This window comes from Erpetoichthys calabaricus, chromosome 8 (assembly GCF_900747795.2).
Source record: "Erpetoichthys calabaricus chromosome 8, fErpCal1.3, whole genome shotgun sequence".
In the NCBI taxonomy this organism is placed as follows: Eukaryota; Metazoa; Chordata; class Cladistia; order Polypteriformes; family Polypteridae; genus Erpetoichthys; species Erpetoichthys calabaricus.
In genome coordinates this window covers 88085689-88107001 of record NC_041401.2, presented here as the reverse complement: position 1 = coordinate 88107001, position 21313 = coordinate 88085689, and the positions used below count along the sequence as shown (strand labels likewise).

At 36.4% G+C, this 21313-nt stretch overlaps 1 protein-coding gene across 2 annotated transcripts in view; it reads left to right on the top strand.

Moving 5' to 3' along the window:
- brip1 (BRCA1 interacting helicase 1) overlaps positions 1–21313 on the top strand; it is a 212975-nt gene that overhangs the window by 177276 nt on the left and 14386 nt on the right. For both annotated transcript variants that reach the window (XM_028807058.2, XM_028807059.2), the window contains exons 17-19: positions 2847–2959; positions 5525–5607; positions 17895–18161. In XM_028807058.2, the coding sequence (XP_028662891.2) occupies positions 2847–2959; positions 5525–5607; positions 17895–18161 (463 nt within the window). The remainder of the gene's footprint in view (positions 1–2846; positions 2960–5524; positions 5608–17894; positions 18162–21313) is intronic.

Genomic DNA, 21313 nt, shown 5'->3' with positions numbered 1-21313 from the left:
CTCTCTCTCTCTCTCTCTCTCTCTCTCTCTCTCTCTCTCTCTGCAAAAGCTTGTAAAATACAAGATAACTTCAGTTTACTTATTGCTACAAAGAGCTTGGTGTCCTGAATGATGCCCTATTTTTGCTGAAATGTAAACCTCAAAACATTTTCTAAACTATTTTTATCAGCTAATGATAAAAACTGTTGTTAATTAAAGTGCAGCTGCTTGCCTAATGAAAACTTGCAAGACTCTTGAGATACTTTAGCAAAGGCCTTTTTAGTAATGCAAATACTATTTATGTGACACTTAATGAAAACTCTTAGTTTTTGGCCTTATATTCCTAGGATTCTCCATATGTATATCAGTGAACCAGCATCCATAGTAGCATATTTTATTATCTAATTCTTTAATTATGGTACTGTTGTTTATTCTGTAGTATTAGATTATACTGTCAGTACACTGCACTCGGTTCTTAATTTCCTGGTTTTCAAACCTGTATTGTATGTTATATTGCAACTTTAAATTGTTCTCTTATTTTCTTTGTAATCTGCAAGGGATGTTATTCTATGTTAAAAGGGCTGCATCAAATAACAATTGATTAATTGTGTTCACACATTATTGTTATAAACCATTATTATGTTCCATGGTATATTTTTTCAGTGGTAGTTTTATATGTTTTAACAAATACAAAAAGATCTGCTGTTAATTGACTATAAACAATAAAATAATTAGGTTGAGACTCATTTTATGGGTAACTAACTCTTCATTTCTATATAATTTCATATATTATTGTATTGATTTTCATATGAAATGAAAAATAAGCCTGTGCTCGTGGTAATGTTTTGCCATTTTGTTTATTTTTTAAAGTGTTGGATGCATCTTGATAAGTCGTGCTCTACCTGACATTTTATATAACAGTTTTAAATCAAGTTACCTGTCAACAGTGGTTAGAGATCTTCTGACTTTTGTCCTTGAGCAGATTGTGTCAAATAGGAATTGAACTTTTCACTTGTCAATTTAAAAAGGTTAAGGCTATAATACAAAGCACTGAATGAATTGATGGACATTTCCATGGCATATTTGTGGCAAGGATTCTTTTGAAGTGTCCCTTTCTTGTTTCTTCTTTTTACCCCTTCATAACAAATCTGTCTTTTGAGGCATGCAAGTATAAACTACTTTAGGCCTCAAGTGTTACCACTAACATGATTTGTTTTGCTCTGCCTTTATTAGTCAACCCACTTTACATTCAATATGCTTTCTGTTTACATGATTATTTTGACTTTTGTCTTGCAACTAGCTAGTAGGTTTTCTTGTTTAACTGTCATAAAGTCCACAGTTACGAAAACTCTTCAATAAAACATTTTAGGAAAGAAGAATTTGTTTTTCAGAGTTGTTTATTAAAAGAAAACTTTGTTGCCTGTTGCTAAATCTTCATGGAGTTCTAATAATTAACTGTTTTTTCCATAGTTACCTTGCAATATTAATTTACAGGAGCAAAATAATTTATTTTAAACTCATCTGCATTGATGAAAAAACAATAATCTATACAGTACACTAATACTGCATTTGCATGTAGTTTACGGTATATTAAATAAAAGTTTTATGGGTAGTTTATTATATTTCATCAGTTTACTGCTTTTGTAGTGAAAAGAACTATTTTAGCATTCTGCAAAGTTTCAAGTGAGTATGTATATTTATTATTGTGTGGTATATACTAGGTATTGGATTCAAGCATAGGTATAAAGTAGTTTAAACTATCATGGGCATTTATTATCATAACATTTTTTGCACTGTGGTTGTACTTTTTTTCTTCTGCTGTGTTTAAACAATAACTTTTTCAAAAAAAGACACTGAGTTATACTATGTATTACATTACTATTTTCTCGTTTCTCAATCTGATGGTCTCATTTGGCAGTATTATGTAATGATACTGTATGTAATGCTATAATACTGATGTGTTAGTAAACAAAGCACTGTGCAGTGCTGGCATGGATAATTCAAAAGATTTGCAACTGAATTACGGGAATTAATTTGTTTGGTGTTGTACTGTTTATGTAAAATGTTTGGAATAGGATGGAGCAGATTGAGGGGCTTTTAAACATTTTGCATTGAGAGTTTTAATTAATATTTTTGTTTCTTTTTAGAAGCAGGTATTTATGTTCGGTTGGCTTGTATTTATTTATACATTAAAATTCCAACATATTTTTATAGTTCATTTGTAAAAGACATAGCACTATTATACATAATTAGTAATCCTTAAATGTTGAATTTTCTGAACACTTTGGAATTTTAATATTTTCTTCTGGATGTAGATGTTGAGATGTTGTTCTTGATGTAAGATCATAAGCCTGAGAAACAGTGTCACTTCTACAAGTGAGCATGTCATTATTAGTAATCAAAGCTTTTTATTTGTGTGTCCTATTATGAACAAGAATAATCTGCAGTATTTGGTGAAATTCTGTGTATATTCAGACCATTTATTTTCCTTGTGATTTATTTTAATTATCTGTTTTCTTAAAAATAATTTCTCGATGTTAACATACAAATTTCTTGAAAGTTTAGTGTTCACTCTTCACATTCTAGTTCAAACTGCATCATTTAATTTTTCTAATTATATTTATAGGTAAAGGAAATCAACCCTTTTTTTAACTACACAATTTTGAGTAATCATATATTAAATGAACAGAGCACAAACATTCTTGCAGGAAAGGGTGCATTCATTGGAAACTAGTAATCAACATTGCTATTTCAGACTAAAGAAAACATTGAGTTATTTGTGTTCATTTTTTAAAATTCTGATTGTACTTTTGATTTTCTAAGTATAGAAAACACCTCTTTAAATGAATAATTTATCTATTTCTAAGGTGGAGCTCAAAAGGAAGTATAATGACCAGCATTGCAAGACACGTGGTCTTTTATCAGGCAGCCAGTGGTATGAGATTCAAGCATTTAGAGCTCTCAATCAAGCATTGGGAAGGTAGGGAGAAACTTCTCCTATGAAAATTCTTACTTGGAGTATAAAATTCCTTTTTCTTATGCAGTTATTAATAAGAACATTTGTTTTTCAGTGCATTTACAGCAATATGTAAAATATTTTATAAAATCAGAGTAATATTTACTTATTTTCAGGTATACGTAAGAGTCAATATCCTGTTCCACACTTAAAAGGAAGAAACATACAAGGAGAATGCCAGAAGTGATAGAGCATATATTGAACATTACAGAAAAATGTTTGGTTAAACTACCTGGTATTATTGTGGTGGTTTCACTTTCAAAATGCAAAGAAAGATTATTTAAAAAGAATATAAATTAATAAATAATGATACATTGAAAGTGAGCATATTTTGTCACAATATAGTGCAGAACAAAGGAAAGCAGGCTTTTGCTCTTTTTTAATTTATGTTGCTATTATTAGCCTTTTTTATTCCAACTAAAGCAGTAAGCATAAAACTTGTATCCAACTAGCACTTTAACACAAAATTACTGTCATCATCATGTATTTATGCTAATAGAGTAACATACCTATGTAAACCAAAGGTATAATGGGAAAGTTAAGTGTGCAATTTTTACCATTTTAGTTTTTGATGGCTTTATTACTAAAATTGACTGCCGTTCCTAATCCTGCAGATATTTCTTTAAACATCCATCTAGTTTTTTCTGCAAACAGGTATTTTCTTGAGAATAAAAGTATTCATTATACCCTCACATTTCAATGAACATGTATTTTTTGGTAATTTGTTTTCAGTTTTCAGACCAAATTAATTACCTTAATCAACCACATCACAGTCAGTGATGTAGAAAAATTGAATGGCTTTAGCATACAACTTGAGTATTCACACATAGGACATTCTAAAGACTGAGACTGTATGTGAATTTATTTATATTTTTAATTAATCCTAGTGATACACAGGAAATTAATGTTTAAATATAAGAGCCATCAAAATCCTGAGCATCTGCAATGCTGTCTTTTTTCAATCTAGTACTGATGGCTGGGTGTGAAAGTCCTTCTCGGGACAGCAAACCACAAAAGCAGCCATGCAAAAGGAGCTAAAATCCATATGAGCAGCAACATGCTGGCACCGTGCTTCGTTATATTACTATTAATATTTATTGCTTTTTTTACTCATGCATCTGCAAATCATGAAGCGCTTATGACAGTGTTGCTTGTGACCAGCTAGCAACACACAACAGGAGTCTTGCTGTATTTATTGTAGTATTATGACATGTCTTGCTGCCAAACAGGTATGGGCAGAGCATTTCAAGATCAGGAGGAGTACCAGTAAGTTAGTAAAACAGCAACAGGGTAAGGATAGCAGGCAAGAGGCAGGCAGACAAAGGCAAAATTGTTTTACTATTTTGGAAGTGTCCAACAAACCGAGGCAAAGTACCATTTATATAGCAACATTCTGAATAAAAAGCCAGTATGCCCCTGTGATGTCACATATGTGAAGCATTGAAAAAAACTACTTTGAGTACATTTGTAGATCAAAGTGCAGAGTAATAGGACAGGAAAAAAGCACCATGTTGTGAAGGGGCCTGGCTGCACGTTTTACTAATGAAGATGATAAACTAACCAATCAAAATTATGAAATGGCTTGCCATGGTACTGATGTGCAAAAGCAGATCAGTAAAATACTTCAAGTTTACATAGTGCATCTGGAGTAACAAGAAACCAAAATTAGTGTAGGTAAAACAAAAAAACATTCTTTGACAATCAAACGTCAACTTTTGTCTTTGAACGAGACTGTTTTTTTTTTTTTTAATCCATCCATCCATCCATCCTCTTCTGCTTATCCGAGGTCAGGTCGCGGGGGCAGCAGCTTGAGCAGAGATACCCAGACTTCCATTTCCCCGGCCACTTTTTCTAGCTCTTTCGGGAGAATCCCGAGGCATTCCCAGGCCAGCTGGGGGACATAGTCCCTCCAGCGTGTCCTGGGTCTTCCCTGGGGCCTCCTCCCGGTTGGACGTGCCCAGAACACCTCACCAGGGAGGCATCCTGATTAGATGCCCGAGCTACCTCATCTGATTCCTCTCGATGCAGAGGAGCAGCGGCTCTACTCTGAGCCCCTCCCAGATAACTGAGCTTCTCACCCTATCTTTAAGGGAGAGCCCAGACACCCTGCAGAGGAAACTCATTTCAGCCGCTTGTATTCGCTCAAATTGTATTCGCTCATAATATTTTTTAAATACATTTTGAATTATATTTGAATAGTTACATTCGATCTGGCAGCCCTAGTTGACACTTGCATTGTATGTGTAATATACAAAATATTTTGATAAGAACAGTCATTTATCCCAACATCACACATTAGTCTTTGATCAACTAACTATTGCCAAATATTATTGAATTGAAATAGGACATTTAGCATAATAAATATTTTGCCTCAGTACTTATTCTGTGGATTTATGATTCTCCATGTGAAGGAAAGAATCCTTTGAAAAATATCCTAGAAGGAACCCTGCTGACTCACTATTGATTTAATTTTAATTTACTTTTCCTAATTTGACAATTACAAGGTTTAATTTTTTGCTTTCTTTGCAGGTGTATCAGGCATAAGAATGACTGGGGTGCACTTATACTTGTGGATGATCGCTTCAGATGCAATCCTAATAAATATATTAATGGTAAAGTTCAATGATGTGTTAGGCTTTACTCTCAGTATTTGTTTGATAAATTTATTGTTTTTATTTAATTTTTTTTAAATGAGACCTTCAATTTTCATTTTGAATTATATAATTTTCTGTGTAGGCATTTGAAAACTATTATGATCATTAAAGAGTACTAGCATTTAATATCACATTTTTAAGCCTTGCACTTGCCACTTTAGTTTGAATGAAGTGTGGCAACTGGCCCAGACACAGACAGGCGGACACCGTAGGTACAAAACCCAACACACGTTTATTATAAATTTATATACAGTGAAACAGCACACAACCCACTTTCACCCCCCAAGTTCAGGTCTCACACAATGCCTCTTCTTCAGGTCCGCCTCCACTCGTCTCCTCCCGAGCTCTGTTTATCTTCCTCCTGACTCCAGCCATCGAATGGAGGGAGGCGGCCCCTTTTAAACCCACCCGGACATGCTCCAGGTGCCTCCGAATGAGCACCTGCCGTCACTCCCTGGTGTGGCAGAAGTGCCACCTGTGCACCCGGAAGCACTCCGGGTGTCCCTGGTCTTCTTTCCCCCAGCACTTCCAGGTGTGGCGGAAGTGCTGAGGGCCAGGGCTCCTCTGGCATTGGGGCGCTTCTATGCTCCTTCCCTGTGGTCCCCATAGGGCGGTTGCCCTCTCGTGGTCTGGAGGAGGTGTAATCCCTCCTCCGGTCCTTCTGGGCGTCCCGGCTGGGTACCACCCCCAGCCGCTCGCCACAGAAGGAACAGGGATGACTTGAATTCAGTTTTATATTTTTACCGGGTCTGTAAGCATTATCTATAGAAAAAAAAGTATTGAGTGTACCAGAGTACACTCATTAATTGTCATTTGTACCAGAACGTTAAGGGCATTTTGAAAATTTTATTTTGACTGTTTTCAAAAAAGGTTCAGCATAGTACCCTTCATCAATTACTAATGCTTAAATAAGCTGATAACAAGTTGATGCAATATCTTTTTCAGGAACTAGCTTTTAACCACTGGATGGTGCTAGTATTCCATTTCAAAAGTAAACCATTGTTTGTTTGTTTGTTTTTTTTAACCAAGCAATACCACATTACCCTGAACGTTTCCAGATGCCATTTGCGCTTTTTTGAACATTTTTTTTTCTTCTTCTTTTTTTATGTTTAACATTTTATAAATAATTTTTTTAGTGTAGAATATAAGACTATTTCAGCTTGTCTTGTTGTTGTCTATAGTCCAGTATATCCAGCCTTAAATGTTATGTTTACTGTACTAGTACATTCTAGCACTACTTCAATCAGCCTTTGTAGAACTTCTGGCCATTTCTTCTTTCCTCATTGTCAAGAAAAGACAGACTGGGCTGTTATCCTTTGTTTTAAAATACCTCACCAGCTAAGCCAAACAAAGTAGTAATTGTTCATAAATAATTAGAATAACGTATGACAGGTACTTTGTCAGGTGGTCTTATGGATATCTTTTTATTTGGTTAACATTTCTTGTGTGAATTACAGTTTAAATGTGTCCATATTTACTTCAGGGCTGGCCTATTTAAAAATATTAAATACACAAACACTACATATGTTATGAAATACACATTTTTATAAATTAAATCTGAGTAGTTTAGATACTTTAGTATATTTTAGTTGGTTTGTGAAATTTTGTATTGACTATTTCATTTTGTTAACTTTTAGTAAAGAAGAATAAAATTTAAATATTAAGAATTGACACTTTTTCTTATTATCGACTGGAAGTAATACATTCAAAATTCTAAGGGTGCTTTCAGGAATGGTAATAGTTTGTGTCTAACACTATACTACAGTATTTTAATTTCTAGTTATTCAGTTTGTTTCATTATTATCAATGAAAGATATGAATATCAATAATTCCTTTAAATTTATACTAGGTATTTTGAGCTTCTTGGCATTAGTAAACTGGTTTGTGTTTGTTATAAATACAATAGTTAGATATTTTTGTGTTTTTTTATTAATTAAAATTATACTATGTTCATTACTATGTTTTCTATTTGTCATGGAGCTGGAGAGTCGCGACTTGTTGCTCAGTGGTCAGACAAGTAAGCAATTTTAAATAAACTGAGACATGACTTTTCAACTGAGTTAGGATTTTACCATTTGGTTAAAATACTAGAATGTGATTTACCTTAAGATACCACAATTCACGTTTTGTTGCATAATACTGCCCCATCCAGTATTATTCTATACAATGTTACTAGAAGACTGAAAATAATTGTAAAGTCCATCCATCCATCCATTTTCCAACCCGCTGAATCCGAACACAGGGTCACGGGGGGTCTGCTGGAGCCAATCCCAGCCAACACAGGGCGCAAGGCAGGGAACCAATCCTGGGCAGGGCGCCAACCCACCGCAGGACACACCCACCCACACACCAAGCACACACTAGGGCCAATCTAGAATCGCCAATCGACCTAACCTGTATGTCTTTGGACTGTGGGAGGAAACCGGAGCACCCGGAGGAAACCCACGCAGACACGGGGAGAACATGCAAACTCCACGCAAGGAGGACCCGGGAAGCGAACCCGGGTCTCCTTACTGCGAGGCAGCAGCGCTACCACTGCGCCACCGTGCCGCCCAATTGTAAAGTCAACACTGGCAAATATGCAAAAAATTTTCTCAGTAAAATCTGCTTGTAGGACATCCTAAAACATATGATATTTCAAATTTTCTCCTGAATAAATTTTAGAAGATTTTAACCTAGGTATACAGTTTTTAACAAAGTTATACTCTGCTTTGCTGAAATTTATGAGTAACTAGCAAAATACCCGCGCTTCGCAGTGGAGAAGTGGTGTGTTAAAGAGGTTATGAAAAAGAAAAGGAAACATTTTAAAAACATATATATACACATACATATACATACACACATATACATATATACATATACACACACACATATATACATATATACATATACACACACATACATATATATATATATACACTCATACATACATACATACACACTATATATATATATATATATATATATATATATATATATATATATATATATATATATATATATATATATATATATATTTACATATATATATATATATTTACATATATATATATTTACATATGTACATATATATATACATATGTACATATATATATACATATGTACATATATATATACACATATATACATATCTACATATATCTAGACATACATTGACATATATATATATATATATATCAAAATACCCGCGCTTCGCAGCGGCGAAGTACTGCTTTAAAATTTTTATTAAGAAGAAAAGTAAGCCTTTTTAAACTGAGGGAAAATGAATCAATAATTATTTGTTAAGGATCTCTCTTTATACCACGTTGTCAGTTCGCCCCTCCGGTTGTAATATGACCAAGCTGTGAGCTGAGCTTACGGTTGAGCATGCAACGTGCAGTTGGCCATGTGAAAAGCAGTCCTGCCTCAAATCAATGCCAACCTTTTGTAGGGTCTGTCCCTGAGACTTATTAATTGTCATTGCGAAGCAGAGCCTTAGTGGAAATTAGAGGCGTTTGAATTGAAATGGGAGATCATAGGGTATAATGGGGATGCGAGGAATAAAAACTCTCTCCCCTGAGCCACCGCCAGTAAAAATAGTTGCCTCAATGAGGTTCTTTTGCAGACACGTGACCTGAAGTCTCGTGCCGTCACAAAGTTTAAGTGGCTGTACGCAAATCCACAATCGGTTTCATATTGTTTTCGTACCTTATCAATTGTGTAATGTGTTTTTTGCACAGGTTTGATTCATCGAAGTCATCACTCTTGCTGCGTTCAGTCACTTCACGTGAGCCGCTCTCTTGTGTGATGTTGCGATGTCCACGGGTTTATTTAATGTTAGCTAAGACCTGGCAATTAAAAGTTTCTCGCTACAGCAATTTTAACTCTGTTAGAAAGTGAACCAAACTGTCGTTTATACCTCGTGTCTTCTCATTAAACTTGTATCTCGCGAATATGGCATTGCAAACGGCAGCGGGTCAGTTCACGTGCTTACATGGGAGGCGTGATGACGCGATATATTTTGATATATATCAAAATACCCACGCTTCGCAGCGGCGAAGTACTGCTTTAAAATTTTTATTAAGAAGAAAAGTAAACCTTTTTAAACTGAGGGAAAATGAATCAATAATTATTTGTTAAGGATCTCTGTTTATACCACGTTGTCAGTTCGCCCCTCCAGTTGTAATATGACCAAGCTGTGAGCTGAGCTTACGGTTGAGCATGCAACGTGCAGTTGGCCATGTGAAAAGCAGTCCTGCCTCAAATCAATGCCAACCTTTTGTAGGGTCTGTCCCTGAGACTTATTAATTGTCATTGCGAAGCAGAGCCTTAGTGGAAATTAGAGGTGTTTGAATTGAAATGGGAGATCAGAGGGTATAATGGGGATGCGAGGAATAAAAACTCTCTCCCCTGAGCCACCGCCAGTAAAAATAGTTGCCTCGATGAGGTTCTTTTGCAGACACGTGACCTGAAGTCTCGTGCCGTCACAAAGTTTAAGTGGCTGTACGCAAATCCACAATCGGTTTCATATTGTTTTCGTACCTTATCAATTGTGTAATGTGTTTTTTGAACAGGTTTGATTCATCGAAGTCATCACTCCTGCTGCGTTCAGCCACTTCACGTGAGCCGCGATCTCTTTGTATACCACGTTGTCAGTTCGGCCCTCTGGTTGTAATATGACCAAGCTGTGTGCTGAGCTTACTCTTGAGCATGAAATCTAATGTGGTTTGTGCCCTTTTAAGCCTGAGAAATCACCCCGTAAATGCACACGTTTAATTGCACATGTGTTAATATGTATACTTACACAGTATTAAAAGACACTCAACAATTAACGTCATTTACCTTTGTTCCCGCGTTTGATAAAAGGCGAGCTTTTAAGCCTGAGAAATCATCCTGTAAATGCACACGTTTAATTGCACATGTGTTAATATGTATGCTTACACAGTATTAAAAGACACTCAACAATTAACATCATTTACCTTCGTTCCCGCGTTTGACTCGTGCTGTAAATCTCTTCCTTGTTTTCAGTTCACGTGATTACGTAGGAGGCGTGATGACGCGATACGTGACTCCGCCTCCTCCATTAGAGTATATGGACAAAAAACAGGTTCCAGTTATGACCATTACGCGTAGAATTTCGCAATGAAACCTGCCTAACTTTTGTAAGTAAGCTGTAAGGAATGAGCCTGCCAAATTTCAGCCTTCTACTTACACGGGAAGTTGGAGAATTAGTGATGAGTGAGTCAGTCAGTCAGTCAGTCAGTGAGGGCTTTGCCTTTTATTAGTATAGACTAGCAAAATACCTGCGCTTCGCAGCGGAGAAGTAGTGTGTTAAAGAGGTTATGAAAAAAAAAGGAAACATTTTAAAAATAACGTAACATGATTGTCAATGTAATTGTGTTGTCATTGTTATAACTGTTGCTGTCTTTTATATATATATATATATATAATATATATAATATACACACACACATAAACATTTATATACATATACATATATATACATATCTACATATACACATCTACATATATATACAGACATACATAAACACACACATAAGACTTACTGAGTGAAACGGGCTTTCATTGACAATCATGTTACGTTATTTTTAAAATGTTTCCTTTTTTTTTCATAACCTGTTTAACACAGTACTTCTCCGCTGCGAAGCGCGGGTATTTTGGTAGTATATATATATATATATATATATATATATATATATATATATACATATATACACATACATGCAGTTTTAATAACACAGAAATCAATATAAACATTAACATCATTATCATATGAGAATATGAAGTAATATATAAGAAGCACATTTCATATAAATATAAATTATTAAACAGTTAAATCTTCTTCTGTAATTTGCTACCGTGGCAATTTGTGTGTCTGTTCAGGATTTTAAATGACCTGTAGCTCGCAAACCGTTTCACCTATACACTTGAAATGTGGTACACATATAGTACGTCACGTCTACTATCCGCTTTATGGGTGATGATTGTTTTACTCTTTTTATTTTATTTTATTGTAGAATCAACTCCTATCTGCGCACAGCAGGGCAGCCGTGGGCGGATGCGTATGGTGTATTCACTCCATGTTATCGTGCATTGCGCTGTCAGTGGTATTTTGATAAAAGAATTTGAACAACATATAAGAAGCGTATAAATTATTAAACAGTAAAACATTAACATTTAAGAAGTAAAGTTACATTAAGTACTACTGTAGTGTCTTCGGGTATACCTCATTTTTTGTTTGCCAATTACATGCTTAAATGTATACATTTTTTGGTGCACCTACCGGAGAACACGCGACATATAACCGAGCGTGGGAGAAGCATGGATTTTAAACACGCGTTGAGTTCATCTGCTGGTCTCCCTCGTGGAATAACTGGTAATGTTTGACTAAAATGTACAGCGAGTAAAACGACATTACCTCCTATTTTTTTTTTTTACGATCTCTGAGATCTTGCTTTTTTTAAGCTCTTTTATGTTGTATGGTGTACTTATCCCAAACCATCATCTTTGAATGTTGCAAGACTTTCGCCTTGTATGTAGATCGGGGTAATTACATTCATTGCATTCCTAGTCTGAATCACAATCTGATTGTATGGGTGGTTACCTGGCACTGTAGGGTTGCCACCCGTCCTTTAAAATACGGAATCGTGGCGCGTTTGAGAATGAAATTGCGCGTCCCGTTTTGAATCAATACTGGACGGGATTTATCCCGTATTTTTTTTATCATTTTTTTTTTTAAAGCAGCGTCTCATGCAAATCATCCCACACGCATTTTATGAAGATGCCTCCTTTCCTACTTTTGATTGGGTAATACTTGATGTCATCGTTAGTTTGATTGGTGTTTTTAACTGTCCAGTGAGGAGGGCGTGTCTTTTAACTACAGTCTGCAAAGTGTTGGCACTGAGATGTGGCGTCAGCGCCATAGTTGAAGCCCCTAACGTTGCGGTCAGCAAGTCGGCTAACATCCGCCATGTGCCGTCTTTCAGTTGCGAGAAGCAGATCATAGAATGGTTGAAACTGTTGCCCCTAACGTTGCGCCACGGCGTGTGGTTCGTTTATACGTCGTGTCTTCTCATTAAACTTTTATCTCGCGAATATGTTATTGCAATCCGCAGCGGGAGCGTTTGTATAAACTTAATTTAAAGTTACGTTTTACACCATGCTTTGTTTCCCTTATGAACATGCTTGTATGCTTAACTCGCTCCGTTCTCAATTGTTTAATTAATTTTTTGCTCTTCGCTGTTTGCGGCTGTTCCTCCATTTCCCCCCACTTCGTTCTTTTATTTCGCGAATATGTTATTGCAATCCTTAACGGGAGCGTTTCAATAAACTGATTGAAAATAGTTTTGCATTTACCTTTTTAGTAAAAGGCGAGCTTTTAAGCCTGAGAAATCACCCCGTAAATGCACACGTTTAATTGCACATGTGTTAATATGTATGCTTACACAGTATTAAAAGACAGTCAAAAATTAACGTCATTTACCTTCGTTCCCGCGTGCGACTCGTGCTGTAAATCTCTTCCTTGTTTTTAGTTCACGTGATTACGTAGGAGGCGTGATGACGCGATACGTGACTCCGCCTCCTCCATTACAGTGTATGGACAAAAAATATGTTCCAGTTATGACCATTACGCTTTGAATTTCGAAATGAAACCTGCCTAACTTTTGTAAGTAAGCTGTAAGGAATGAGCCTGCCAAATTTCAGCCTTCCACCTACACGGGAAGTTGGAGAATTAGTGATGAGTGAGTCAGTCAGTCAGTCAGTGAGGGCTTTGCCTTTTATTATTATAGATTTATCTTGTTGGTGGCTAAATTCCATTTCTTAAATGAGATTTAAATTAAGAGATTCTAGTTTGTCTTGTTTAGTTTCAAAGATGGATGCCTGAGACACCATTCCCTGTCAACATCCATCCATCCATTTTCCAACCCGCTGAATCCGAACACAGGGTCACGGGGGTCTGCTGGAGCCAATCCCAGCCAACACAGGGCACAAGGCAGGGAACCAATCCTGGGCAGGATGCCAACCCACCGCAGGACACACACAAACACAACCACACACCAAGCACACCCTAGGGCCAATTTAGAATCGCCAATCCACCTAACCTGCATATCTTTGGACTGTGGGAGGAAACCGGAGCGCCCGGAGGAAACCCACGCAGACACGGGGAGAACATGCAAACTCCACGCAGGGAGGACCCAGGAATCGAACCCAGGTCCCCAGGTGTCCCAACCGCGAGGCAGCAGCGCTACCCACTGCGCCACCGTGCCGCCCTCCCTGTCAACAGTATTATAATTATCTAAAAGTGTTTCACAATTATTTGAGATGTCCCATCTTCTAAAAATCTCTGGTGAACTTACAGGTAGCACAGAGTGCACAATGAGCAAAAAAATAGAACAGAAGGAATCAAAAGAAAAGCAAACATCCTCTAAAGAACTGTTGAAGTTAACAGCCAGTGATATGATATGGCCTGTCACAAGCGTATGAAAAAGAGGAAACAGATGCAGGTCCCAGTAATCTGGGCATTTCCGCTGTAGTGCTCTAGCACAGTCATTCTGCAGCTGTGTTGGATGGGTATTGGCCCAGTCTTGAGCTAAAATGAAAGCGAGGCCAAGAGTGAGTGCTTTTCATGATAATGCTGCATACAAAAGTGGCGGTTATTCATCATATTCATGACATATATATATATGTGTGTGTGTGTATACATACATACATACATACACACACACACACATATATATATATATATATATATATACAGTAATCCCTCCTCCATCGCGGGGGTTGCGTTCCAGAGCCACCCGCGAAATAAGAAAATCCGCGAAGTAGAAACCATATGTTTATATGGTTATTTTTATATATTTTAAGCCCTTATAAACTCTCCCACACTATTATAAACATTTCACACACAGTTATACAGCATAAACCCTTTGTATTCTCTTAGATATTAGGTAAGATTCGTTGAAATTATGTATGTAAACACAGTTTACATACAGTAAAACCTAAATATTATTTTAAAGATATTGAGCGTCTCCGATATCAATACGTTACAGCCATTACAACAGACAGGCCACCAGCAATAAATACGTACAATACAAGAAAAATTGTATACAGTAAAATGTGTGTACAGCGACACTAAACTATGTACATGTAATAAGTACTGTACGTAAATAATTAATTATGGTTACTCACCAACAATGACACGACGACTTGTCTGATAACGATGAGTTTAATTTTACTGCACAACAAAGGATAGCGTTACAGCTCTTCTAAAGGAGCCTCTTCAGGCGACTGTTTAGCACCGCCGTTGTTCTTCTTCCATCACTCTTCAATCCAAATCCCTCTATCTATCTATCTAAAGCAGATTCCATCCAGTCTACTGCCTTATCATGTCCACTTGCAACTCGTTTTGCGCCCTGATTAAAGGACACTGCGGCCGTAGATCTTATATGCTTTTCCTCCTTTTTAAATAAAAAGAATCGTGGACTCATTGATGCTGTAATTGTGTCCTGCAGCGGTGTAGCTGTTCCCCTCCTTCAACATATCCAAAACTTTTACCTTTTCTGCAATCCTGAAGCATTAGCAGTAACGTGCATTAATTCTGAATGAGTGAGATTAGACTTCCTGATTAATGCAGCACTCCGTTGCTGAGCCAATCAGCAGCACACAGGAACTTAACCGCGTGCTCTGATTGGGTAGCTTCTCAGCCATCCGCCAATAGCGTCCCTTGTTTGAATTCAAATGGGCAAATCAACTGAGGAAGCACACGTACTGTAGACCGCAGACATCCGCGAAGCAGTGAAAAATCCGCGATATATATTCACATATGCTTACATTTAAAATCCGTGATGGAGTGAAGCCGCGAAAGACGAAGCGCGATATAGCAAGGGATCACTGTATATGTGTATATATATATATATATATATATATATATATATATATATATATATATATATAATATTAAATTGTGGAACATGACCCGGACACAGAATCACCCAACACACGTTTATTTTGGTGCTCCATATTTACAGTAGTGCTCAAAAGTCCCCAAAGTCCTGGCCAACACACACAATGCCTTCTCTTCAGGCCGCCTCCTTCTCTCTCCTCCAGACCTTGTCTGTCTTCCACCCGACTCTCGTCACCATGAAGGGAGGCGGCCCCTTTTATATTCCCCCGGGTGTCCCTGTTCCTCTTCCCCCCAGCACTTCCGGGTGTGGCGGAAGTACTGCATGAGCTCTCGAAAGCACACCGGATGTGTCTGTCTTCTGGTTTGGCAACACTTCCTGTTGTGACGCTAGTGCTGCAGTCCATGTTTCCTGGAACGTTCGGGCGCCCCCTGGTGGTGGCCATGTGCCCCAACAGGGTGGAGCATCCCAGCTCCAATCTCGTGGCTCCCCTGCACCCTAGGGCAGCAGCCCTCTCGCGTCCCAGGGGAGGTATTGGCGCTCTCCCAGTCCTTCCACGTCCCAGGCAACCCGACTGTGCAGCCTTCTATCACTATATATATTTATATATATATATATATATATATATAAATAATATTTTATAACCAGTAATATTATCCAGCCATGTGTTGTAGTTGTTAAGACTTTGGACCTATGACTTCAAACTCTTGAGACTGTGGGTTGAAATTCTGCTATTGAAACTGTATGACCATGTCACTTGGCCTGCCTATGTCTCAATTGGAAAAACAAAAGAAATGTAACCAATAATATATCAAATGTTGTAAGTAGTAGTATGTGTTTAACACTTATCACATGTGATTTGCTACATATGAACACTAACAGTTGGTAAGTTTGTTTTTCGTTTATACACATTTTGTCAACGACAGAAGTTTCTTTTATCGGTAATTACAGTGGTTGTTTGAACTAATTTAATAAATTATATTACGATCAATGAAATCATTATTTTATTATTTTTCCGGTAAGAGGTCATTTTTAATTAAAGTATAAATATTCTTTAAAATTTAAAAATATAAATTTTTCATACCGTGCCTTTCTGATTTGTGCTACACATTTACTTCTTTGTTCTTATGTTTAATTCCACAAATTGTATTTCATATATGTTTTGATCTTTCATCAGTTTTGTACTGTTTGTGAATTAATTGACATTTCTTCTCATTTTCCTTTTTTTTTTTTGGATTGCCTGTACTTTTTTGTTTTTTACGTACATTTAAATTTTTTTTGAAAATTAGTTAAAAAGCAAATGGCATCGCAGAGGCAGAAGAAAATTAATCAGTTGCATACACGTTTATACTCTGATTTTTCATATAAACAGGATGAAAGAGTTAGACAGGACTAGAATAATATATAATTTTGGGAATATCTAATTATTCATCTTATTTATTAACAGTTTATTAAATATGTGGCATGTATTATTTTTAACTGTTATTTAACTTATCAACAATGCAAAGAAATTACATTTTACAAACACAAAATAACACAGTAATTGGAAACTTATCTAAAGAACTATCAAATAAACATTTTTTTTCCATAAATTGATGTATTCATACAATTATTATATAATCTCTTCGTAAATGAGAAAATCGAGTTGATTATTGTTATTAGATAAACTTCTGGAAAATAGTCTTGTTAACAAAAGCATTTGAATTATAGTGTCACAGTATTTGTTTATATATTTCCTCAACTGACACACTGCCAGGTTTAGTGACTTGCTAAGGGTTTGTTAGTGTTAGTTTGTTAGGGTCTTGTAATTAATAGTCCACTACATTAGCATGACCTAAACTATGAGATTAGTGCCTCGTTATTTTTCAGACAACTGTTTTATATTTTGTTTTGCATATTAACAAGAAATCATGAAACTTGAATATTTTTTCAATTTAATAACCTTTATTTTAATTAGGTAACTGGATTAAAATACTGAAATTACCTCATGACCTCTTGTGAACAAGACAAAAAAACAAAGATAAATTATTTAATACATACTGAATAGGAGAGTGAAGGCTTGGATTTTATAGGTGAAGCACAGGAAGGGGTGGGATCTCAGATGGAAATAAGGTCTGCAGGAGGGTGTGATGTAGCAGTGGAAGTGGGCAGCGTCCTAGCTGGGCTTTCCTTCTGGTGGTCTGTGGAAGAGGGAGAAAAGGCATTAGTACTGTTCATCAACCCTTGACTCTGCATCTTACTCCCAGTTAAGCCCTTCGACAGCCTCCCATGCACATGTGTGTGACAACATGTAAATACAACTTCTTATATGTGTTTCTTTTTTTTTTTTTTTTTTTAAAACAGGCCTTTCTAAGTGGGTCCGCCAGCAGGTTCAACACCATGTCAACTTCAAAAATGCCATGGAGTCCTTGGTGAACTTTTCTGATGGACACACACAGGCTACAAATAAAACTACAGAGCACTTGGCTGTCATGCAGAACAGCACATCACCAGGAGCTTCTGCAACAAATGACCTATCCTCTCATAATCTCTTAGATACCAAACGTGCCATTCAAAATGAGGAGAAACATGTGCCTTTATTAAATGATGGTTTAACTCTATATCAAGAAGGTAAACGTTTCTGATTTTGAACATGTCTTCATTAAATTGTAAAATGAAATTCTGCTTTTAAATTGATTAAACCATTTTTACTGGTATAACTGCTACAGAAAAGGTACCAGTCTGGTACATGTTTTTGCAATCTTGTTGTGCCCCACACTGATCTGTACTCTATGGGTGACAGAGACTTTAGCTGTATAGCGACCAGACTTTGGAATGACGCACCTTAATTAATTAGATCAGCTGACTCCATTCATTCCATTAAAAAAAACTTAAAACTCATCTGTTCAGGAAGGCTTTTAACTTAACATTCTGCCCCTTCTTTCAGTTTACCTCTCCGTCCAGATGCTCAGGATAATTTGTATGTGATATTATTTGTATTGAATTTAGAATTGTACTCTGGTTTATTGTCTTTTATTCTATTTAATGCTTTGTATCTCCTGTATTTATCTGTTTAGTGTTCTATGCAGAAATAGTTTTACCCATTGTTGCATACCGTGTTTCCCCGAAAATAAGACCGGGTCTCATATTAATTTTTGCTCGAAAAGATGCGCTCGGGGTTATTTTCATGGGATTTCTTATATTTATTCATGTACAACAATATACATTTATCCAAATACAGCCATGTCATCTTCTTCTTGAACATCGTCATAACTCTCCACATTCAAACCCTTAATTTCAGCCTGAATTTCTTGCTATGCTTTTAGGATCCTCCAGGATTGATGTGCGTGCTTCGATGTTTGGTGAATGATTCGATGTGGTGAAGCAAAATGCCGACATACAAATACATGGTGCTTTGATATTCAAGCATTGCATATTCCCCAAAGTATTGACATGATACATTTTAAAATACCATCTTCTGTGCCGTCCTTTTTTTTTTTTTTTTTCCCACCTTTACAGTACCATCAGAATGTATGGCGGCGTATTTGAGCCACAGAGAAAAAGAAAATAAGGACATAATGAAAATGTTTATTTTGTGATTAAAGTGGAAATTTCAGCTTTAAACTCGAAATGTCCTCTTTAATCCCGTAGTTTACTTTGTCATTAAAGTAGACTGTCGTAAACGTCATCTTAAAACCCACCCAGTTGTTAAATCACTACGCGCTTCTGGGGCTTCCTCCTGACCTGACAGCAGCGACAAGCAGCATCGCCACACAGAACACATTAAATTTATAATATTCCAACTCTCTGCACATTTAGAATTCTTAGATTTATACTTGATATCACTTTCATGATGAAATGCATTAAAATATATATGTTACATTTTACAGATAAATCGTTAACTTTGTTTAAATAATAAATACTGTTAATAGTTACACATATGGGGGTGGCACGGTGGTAGAGCGATAGCACTGCTGTCTTGCAGGGAGTCACCTCCCTTGTGATCCCTGCCTGGAGTGTGCATGTTTTCCTGGTGGCTTTCCACAGTGTGCTCAGTTTCCATCCAAAGACATGAAGGTTTGGGGATTCGGTGAAGCTACAATGATGCCAGTGTATATGTGTGCTTGTGTTTACCTTGCGATGAGCTGATGCCCCGTCCAGAGATTTTGTTTCTGTCTTACGCCGATTCTGCAGGAATGGACGCATCCCCGAATTGATGGATGTAATCATTAAATATGTCCTTGGAATTTAATGGATGTTTCGGGCACACGCATCACATCGCGTGAAGTATAAACCTGGCCTTATGCACCTTACTTTTCAGCTGATGATCTTGACTAGGGCTTATTTTTGGGGTAGGGCTTATATTTCAGAGCAGCCTGAAAATCATGCTAGGGCTTATTTTCGGAGTAGGTCTTATTTTTGGGGAAACACAGTATACCCTGCTGTTTAAATAAGTGCCTTGAGCACGGGAAAGGTGCTATATAAATTTATTATTATTATTGTTGTTGTTATTATTTAAAAAAAAAAAAAATCCAAATACTGTACAATGGATATTTAGCATATCTCAGATTGGAGCAATGTTTGTATTCTTGCCTTTAGAAATGCTTAAGTTTCTATGGTTAAAAAGACCAATATTCATTTTGTATGCATTTCAAAAATCCAGAATATTAGTGTTTAAAACTGTTGACTGTATTTAATGAGGAGGAATGCAGTGCTTCTGAGTGCACAGCTCTTGCTCAGTTTATGCTATGACTACTACATGTGGCATGCACAAACCAATACACTCATTATTATGCCAAGCCCTGCAGGCCAGATTATCTGAATCAGGGTTGTGGACAGCAGATGTGCAACTGTTGATTTTAATTAGACCCCTTTGACCTTTATTCCTTTTTTTGAGCATTGATCTGCATTAAAAGAGTTCACCACTACAAATTATATTTATACAATTGCTGCCATTTCCCAAGCATACACAAGACTCTAAGTAAATTTATTGAAAGTTTCCTTTATTTTTAATAGTTTTTCTGAGGCAAAAAAATATTTCATTTTTTTCATATTAATTATTTTTCATTAACTGGGCTGTTTAATTCAAATATTCTGTTTGCAGATTTTAATATTTTTGTTCTGTAAGAGACTGTGTCTTATGACATTTATTATATAGAAAGTTTGTTCTCATATACGGTTTAGCCAAGTCTGTAAAGAGGCTTCTGACAGTCATAATATCAGTAACTATAACATAAGTAATGTCACAAAACAGTTCTACATTTTAAACTAGCCATATTTGAGTGTTGAGAAGAGATGGGTGGATCAGTACTGGCGCCACTGCTAGTTTTACTGTTTGTAAATGATCTAGATAGGAATATAAACAACAAGCTGGTTAAATCTGTAGATTATACAAAACAGGGTGGAAAGTAGCTAATCTAGAATCAGATGTCTTTACAAAGGGATCTGGACAGAATACAGGCTTGGAAAAATGAAATTTAATGTGTGTAAAAGTAACATATGACATATATAGTAGGAGTAGAATGTTAGATCTGAATGCACAATGGAAGGTCTGAAACTTGAAAGTACTTCTTTTGAGAAGGACCTGGGAGTTATTAACATTGAGACGGTGAACAGAAGTCATTAATTAAGAAGGTTAACAAAATGTTAGGTTACTGTATATAGCATGATGTGTTTTCAGAATAATACAGATTCTAGAATGTTCATCCTAGGACCTATAGCCTTCTCTCAACATGGTAAATATTACAGTATATGAGTATAGATTAAGAAAAATACTGATCAAG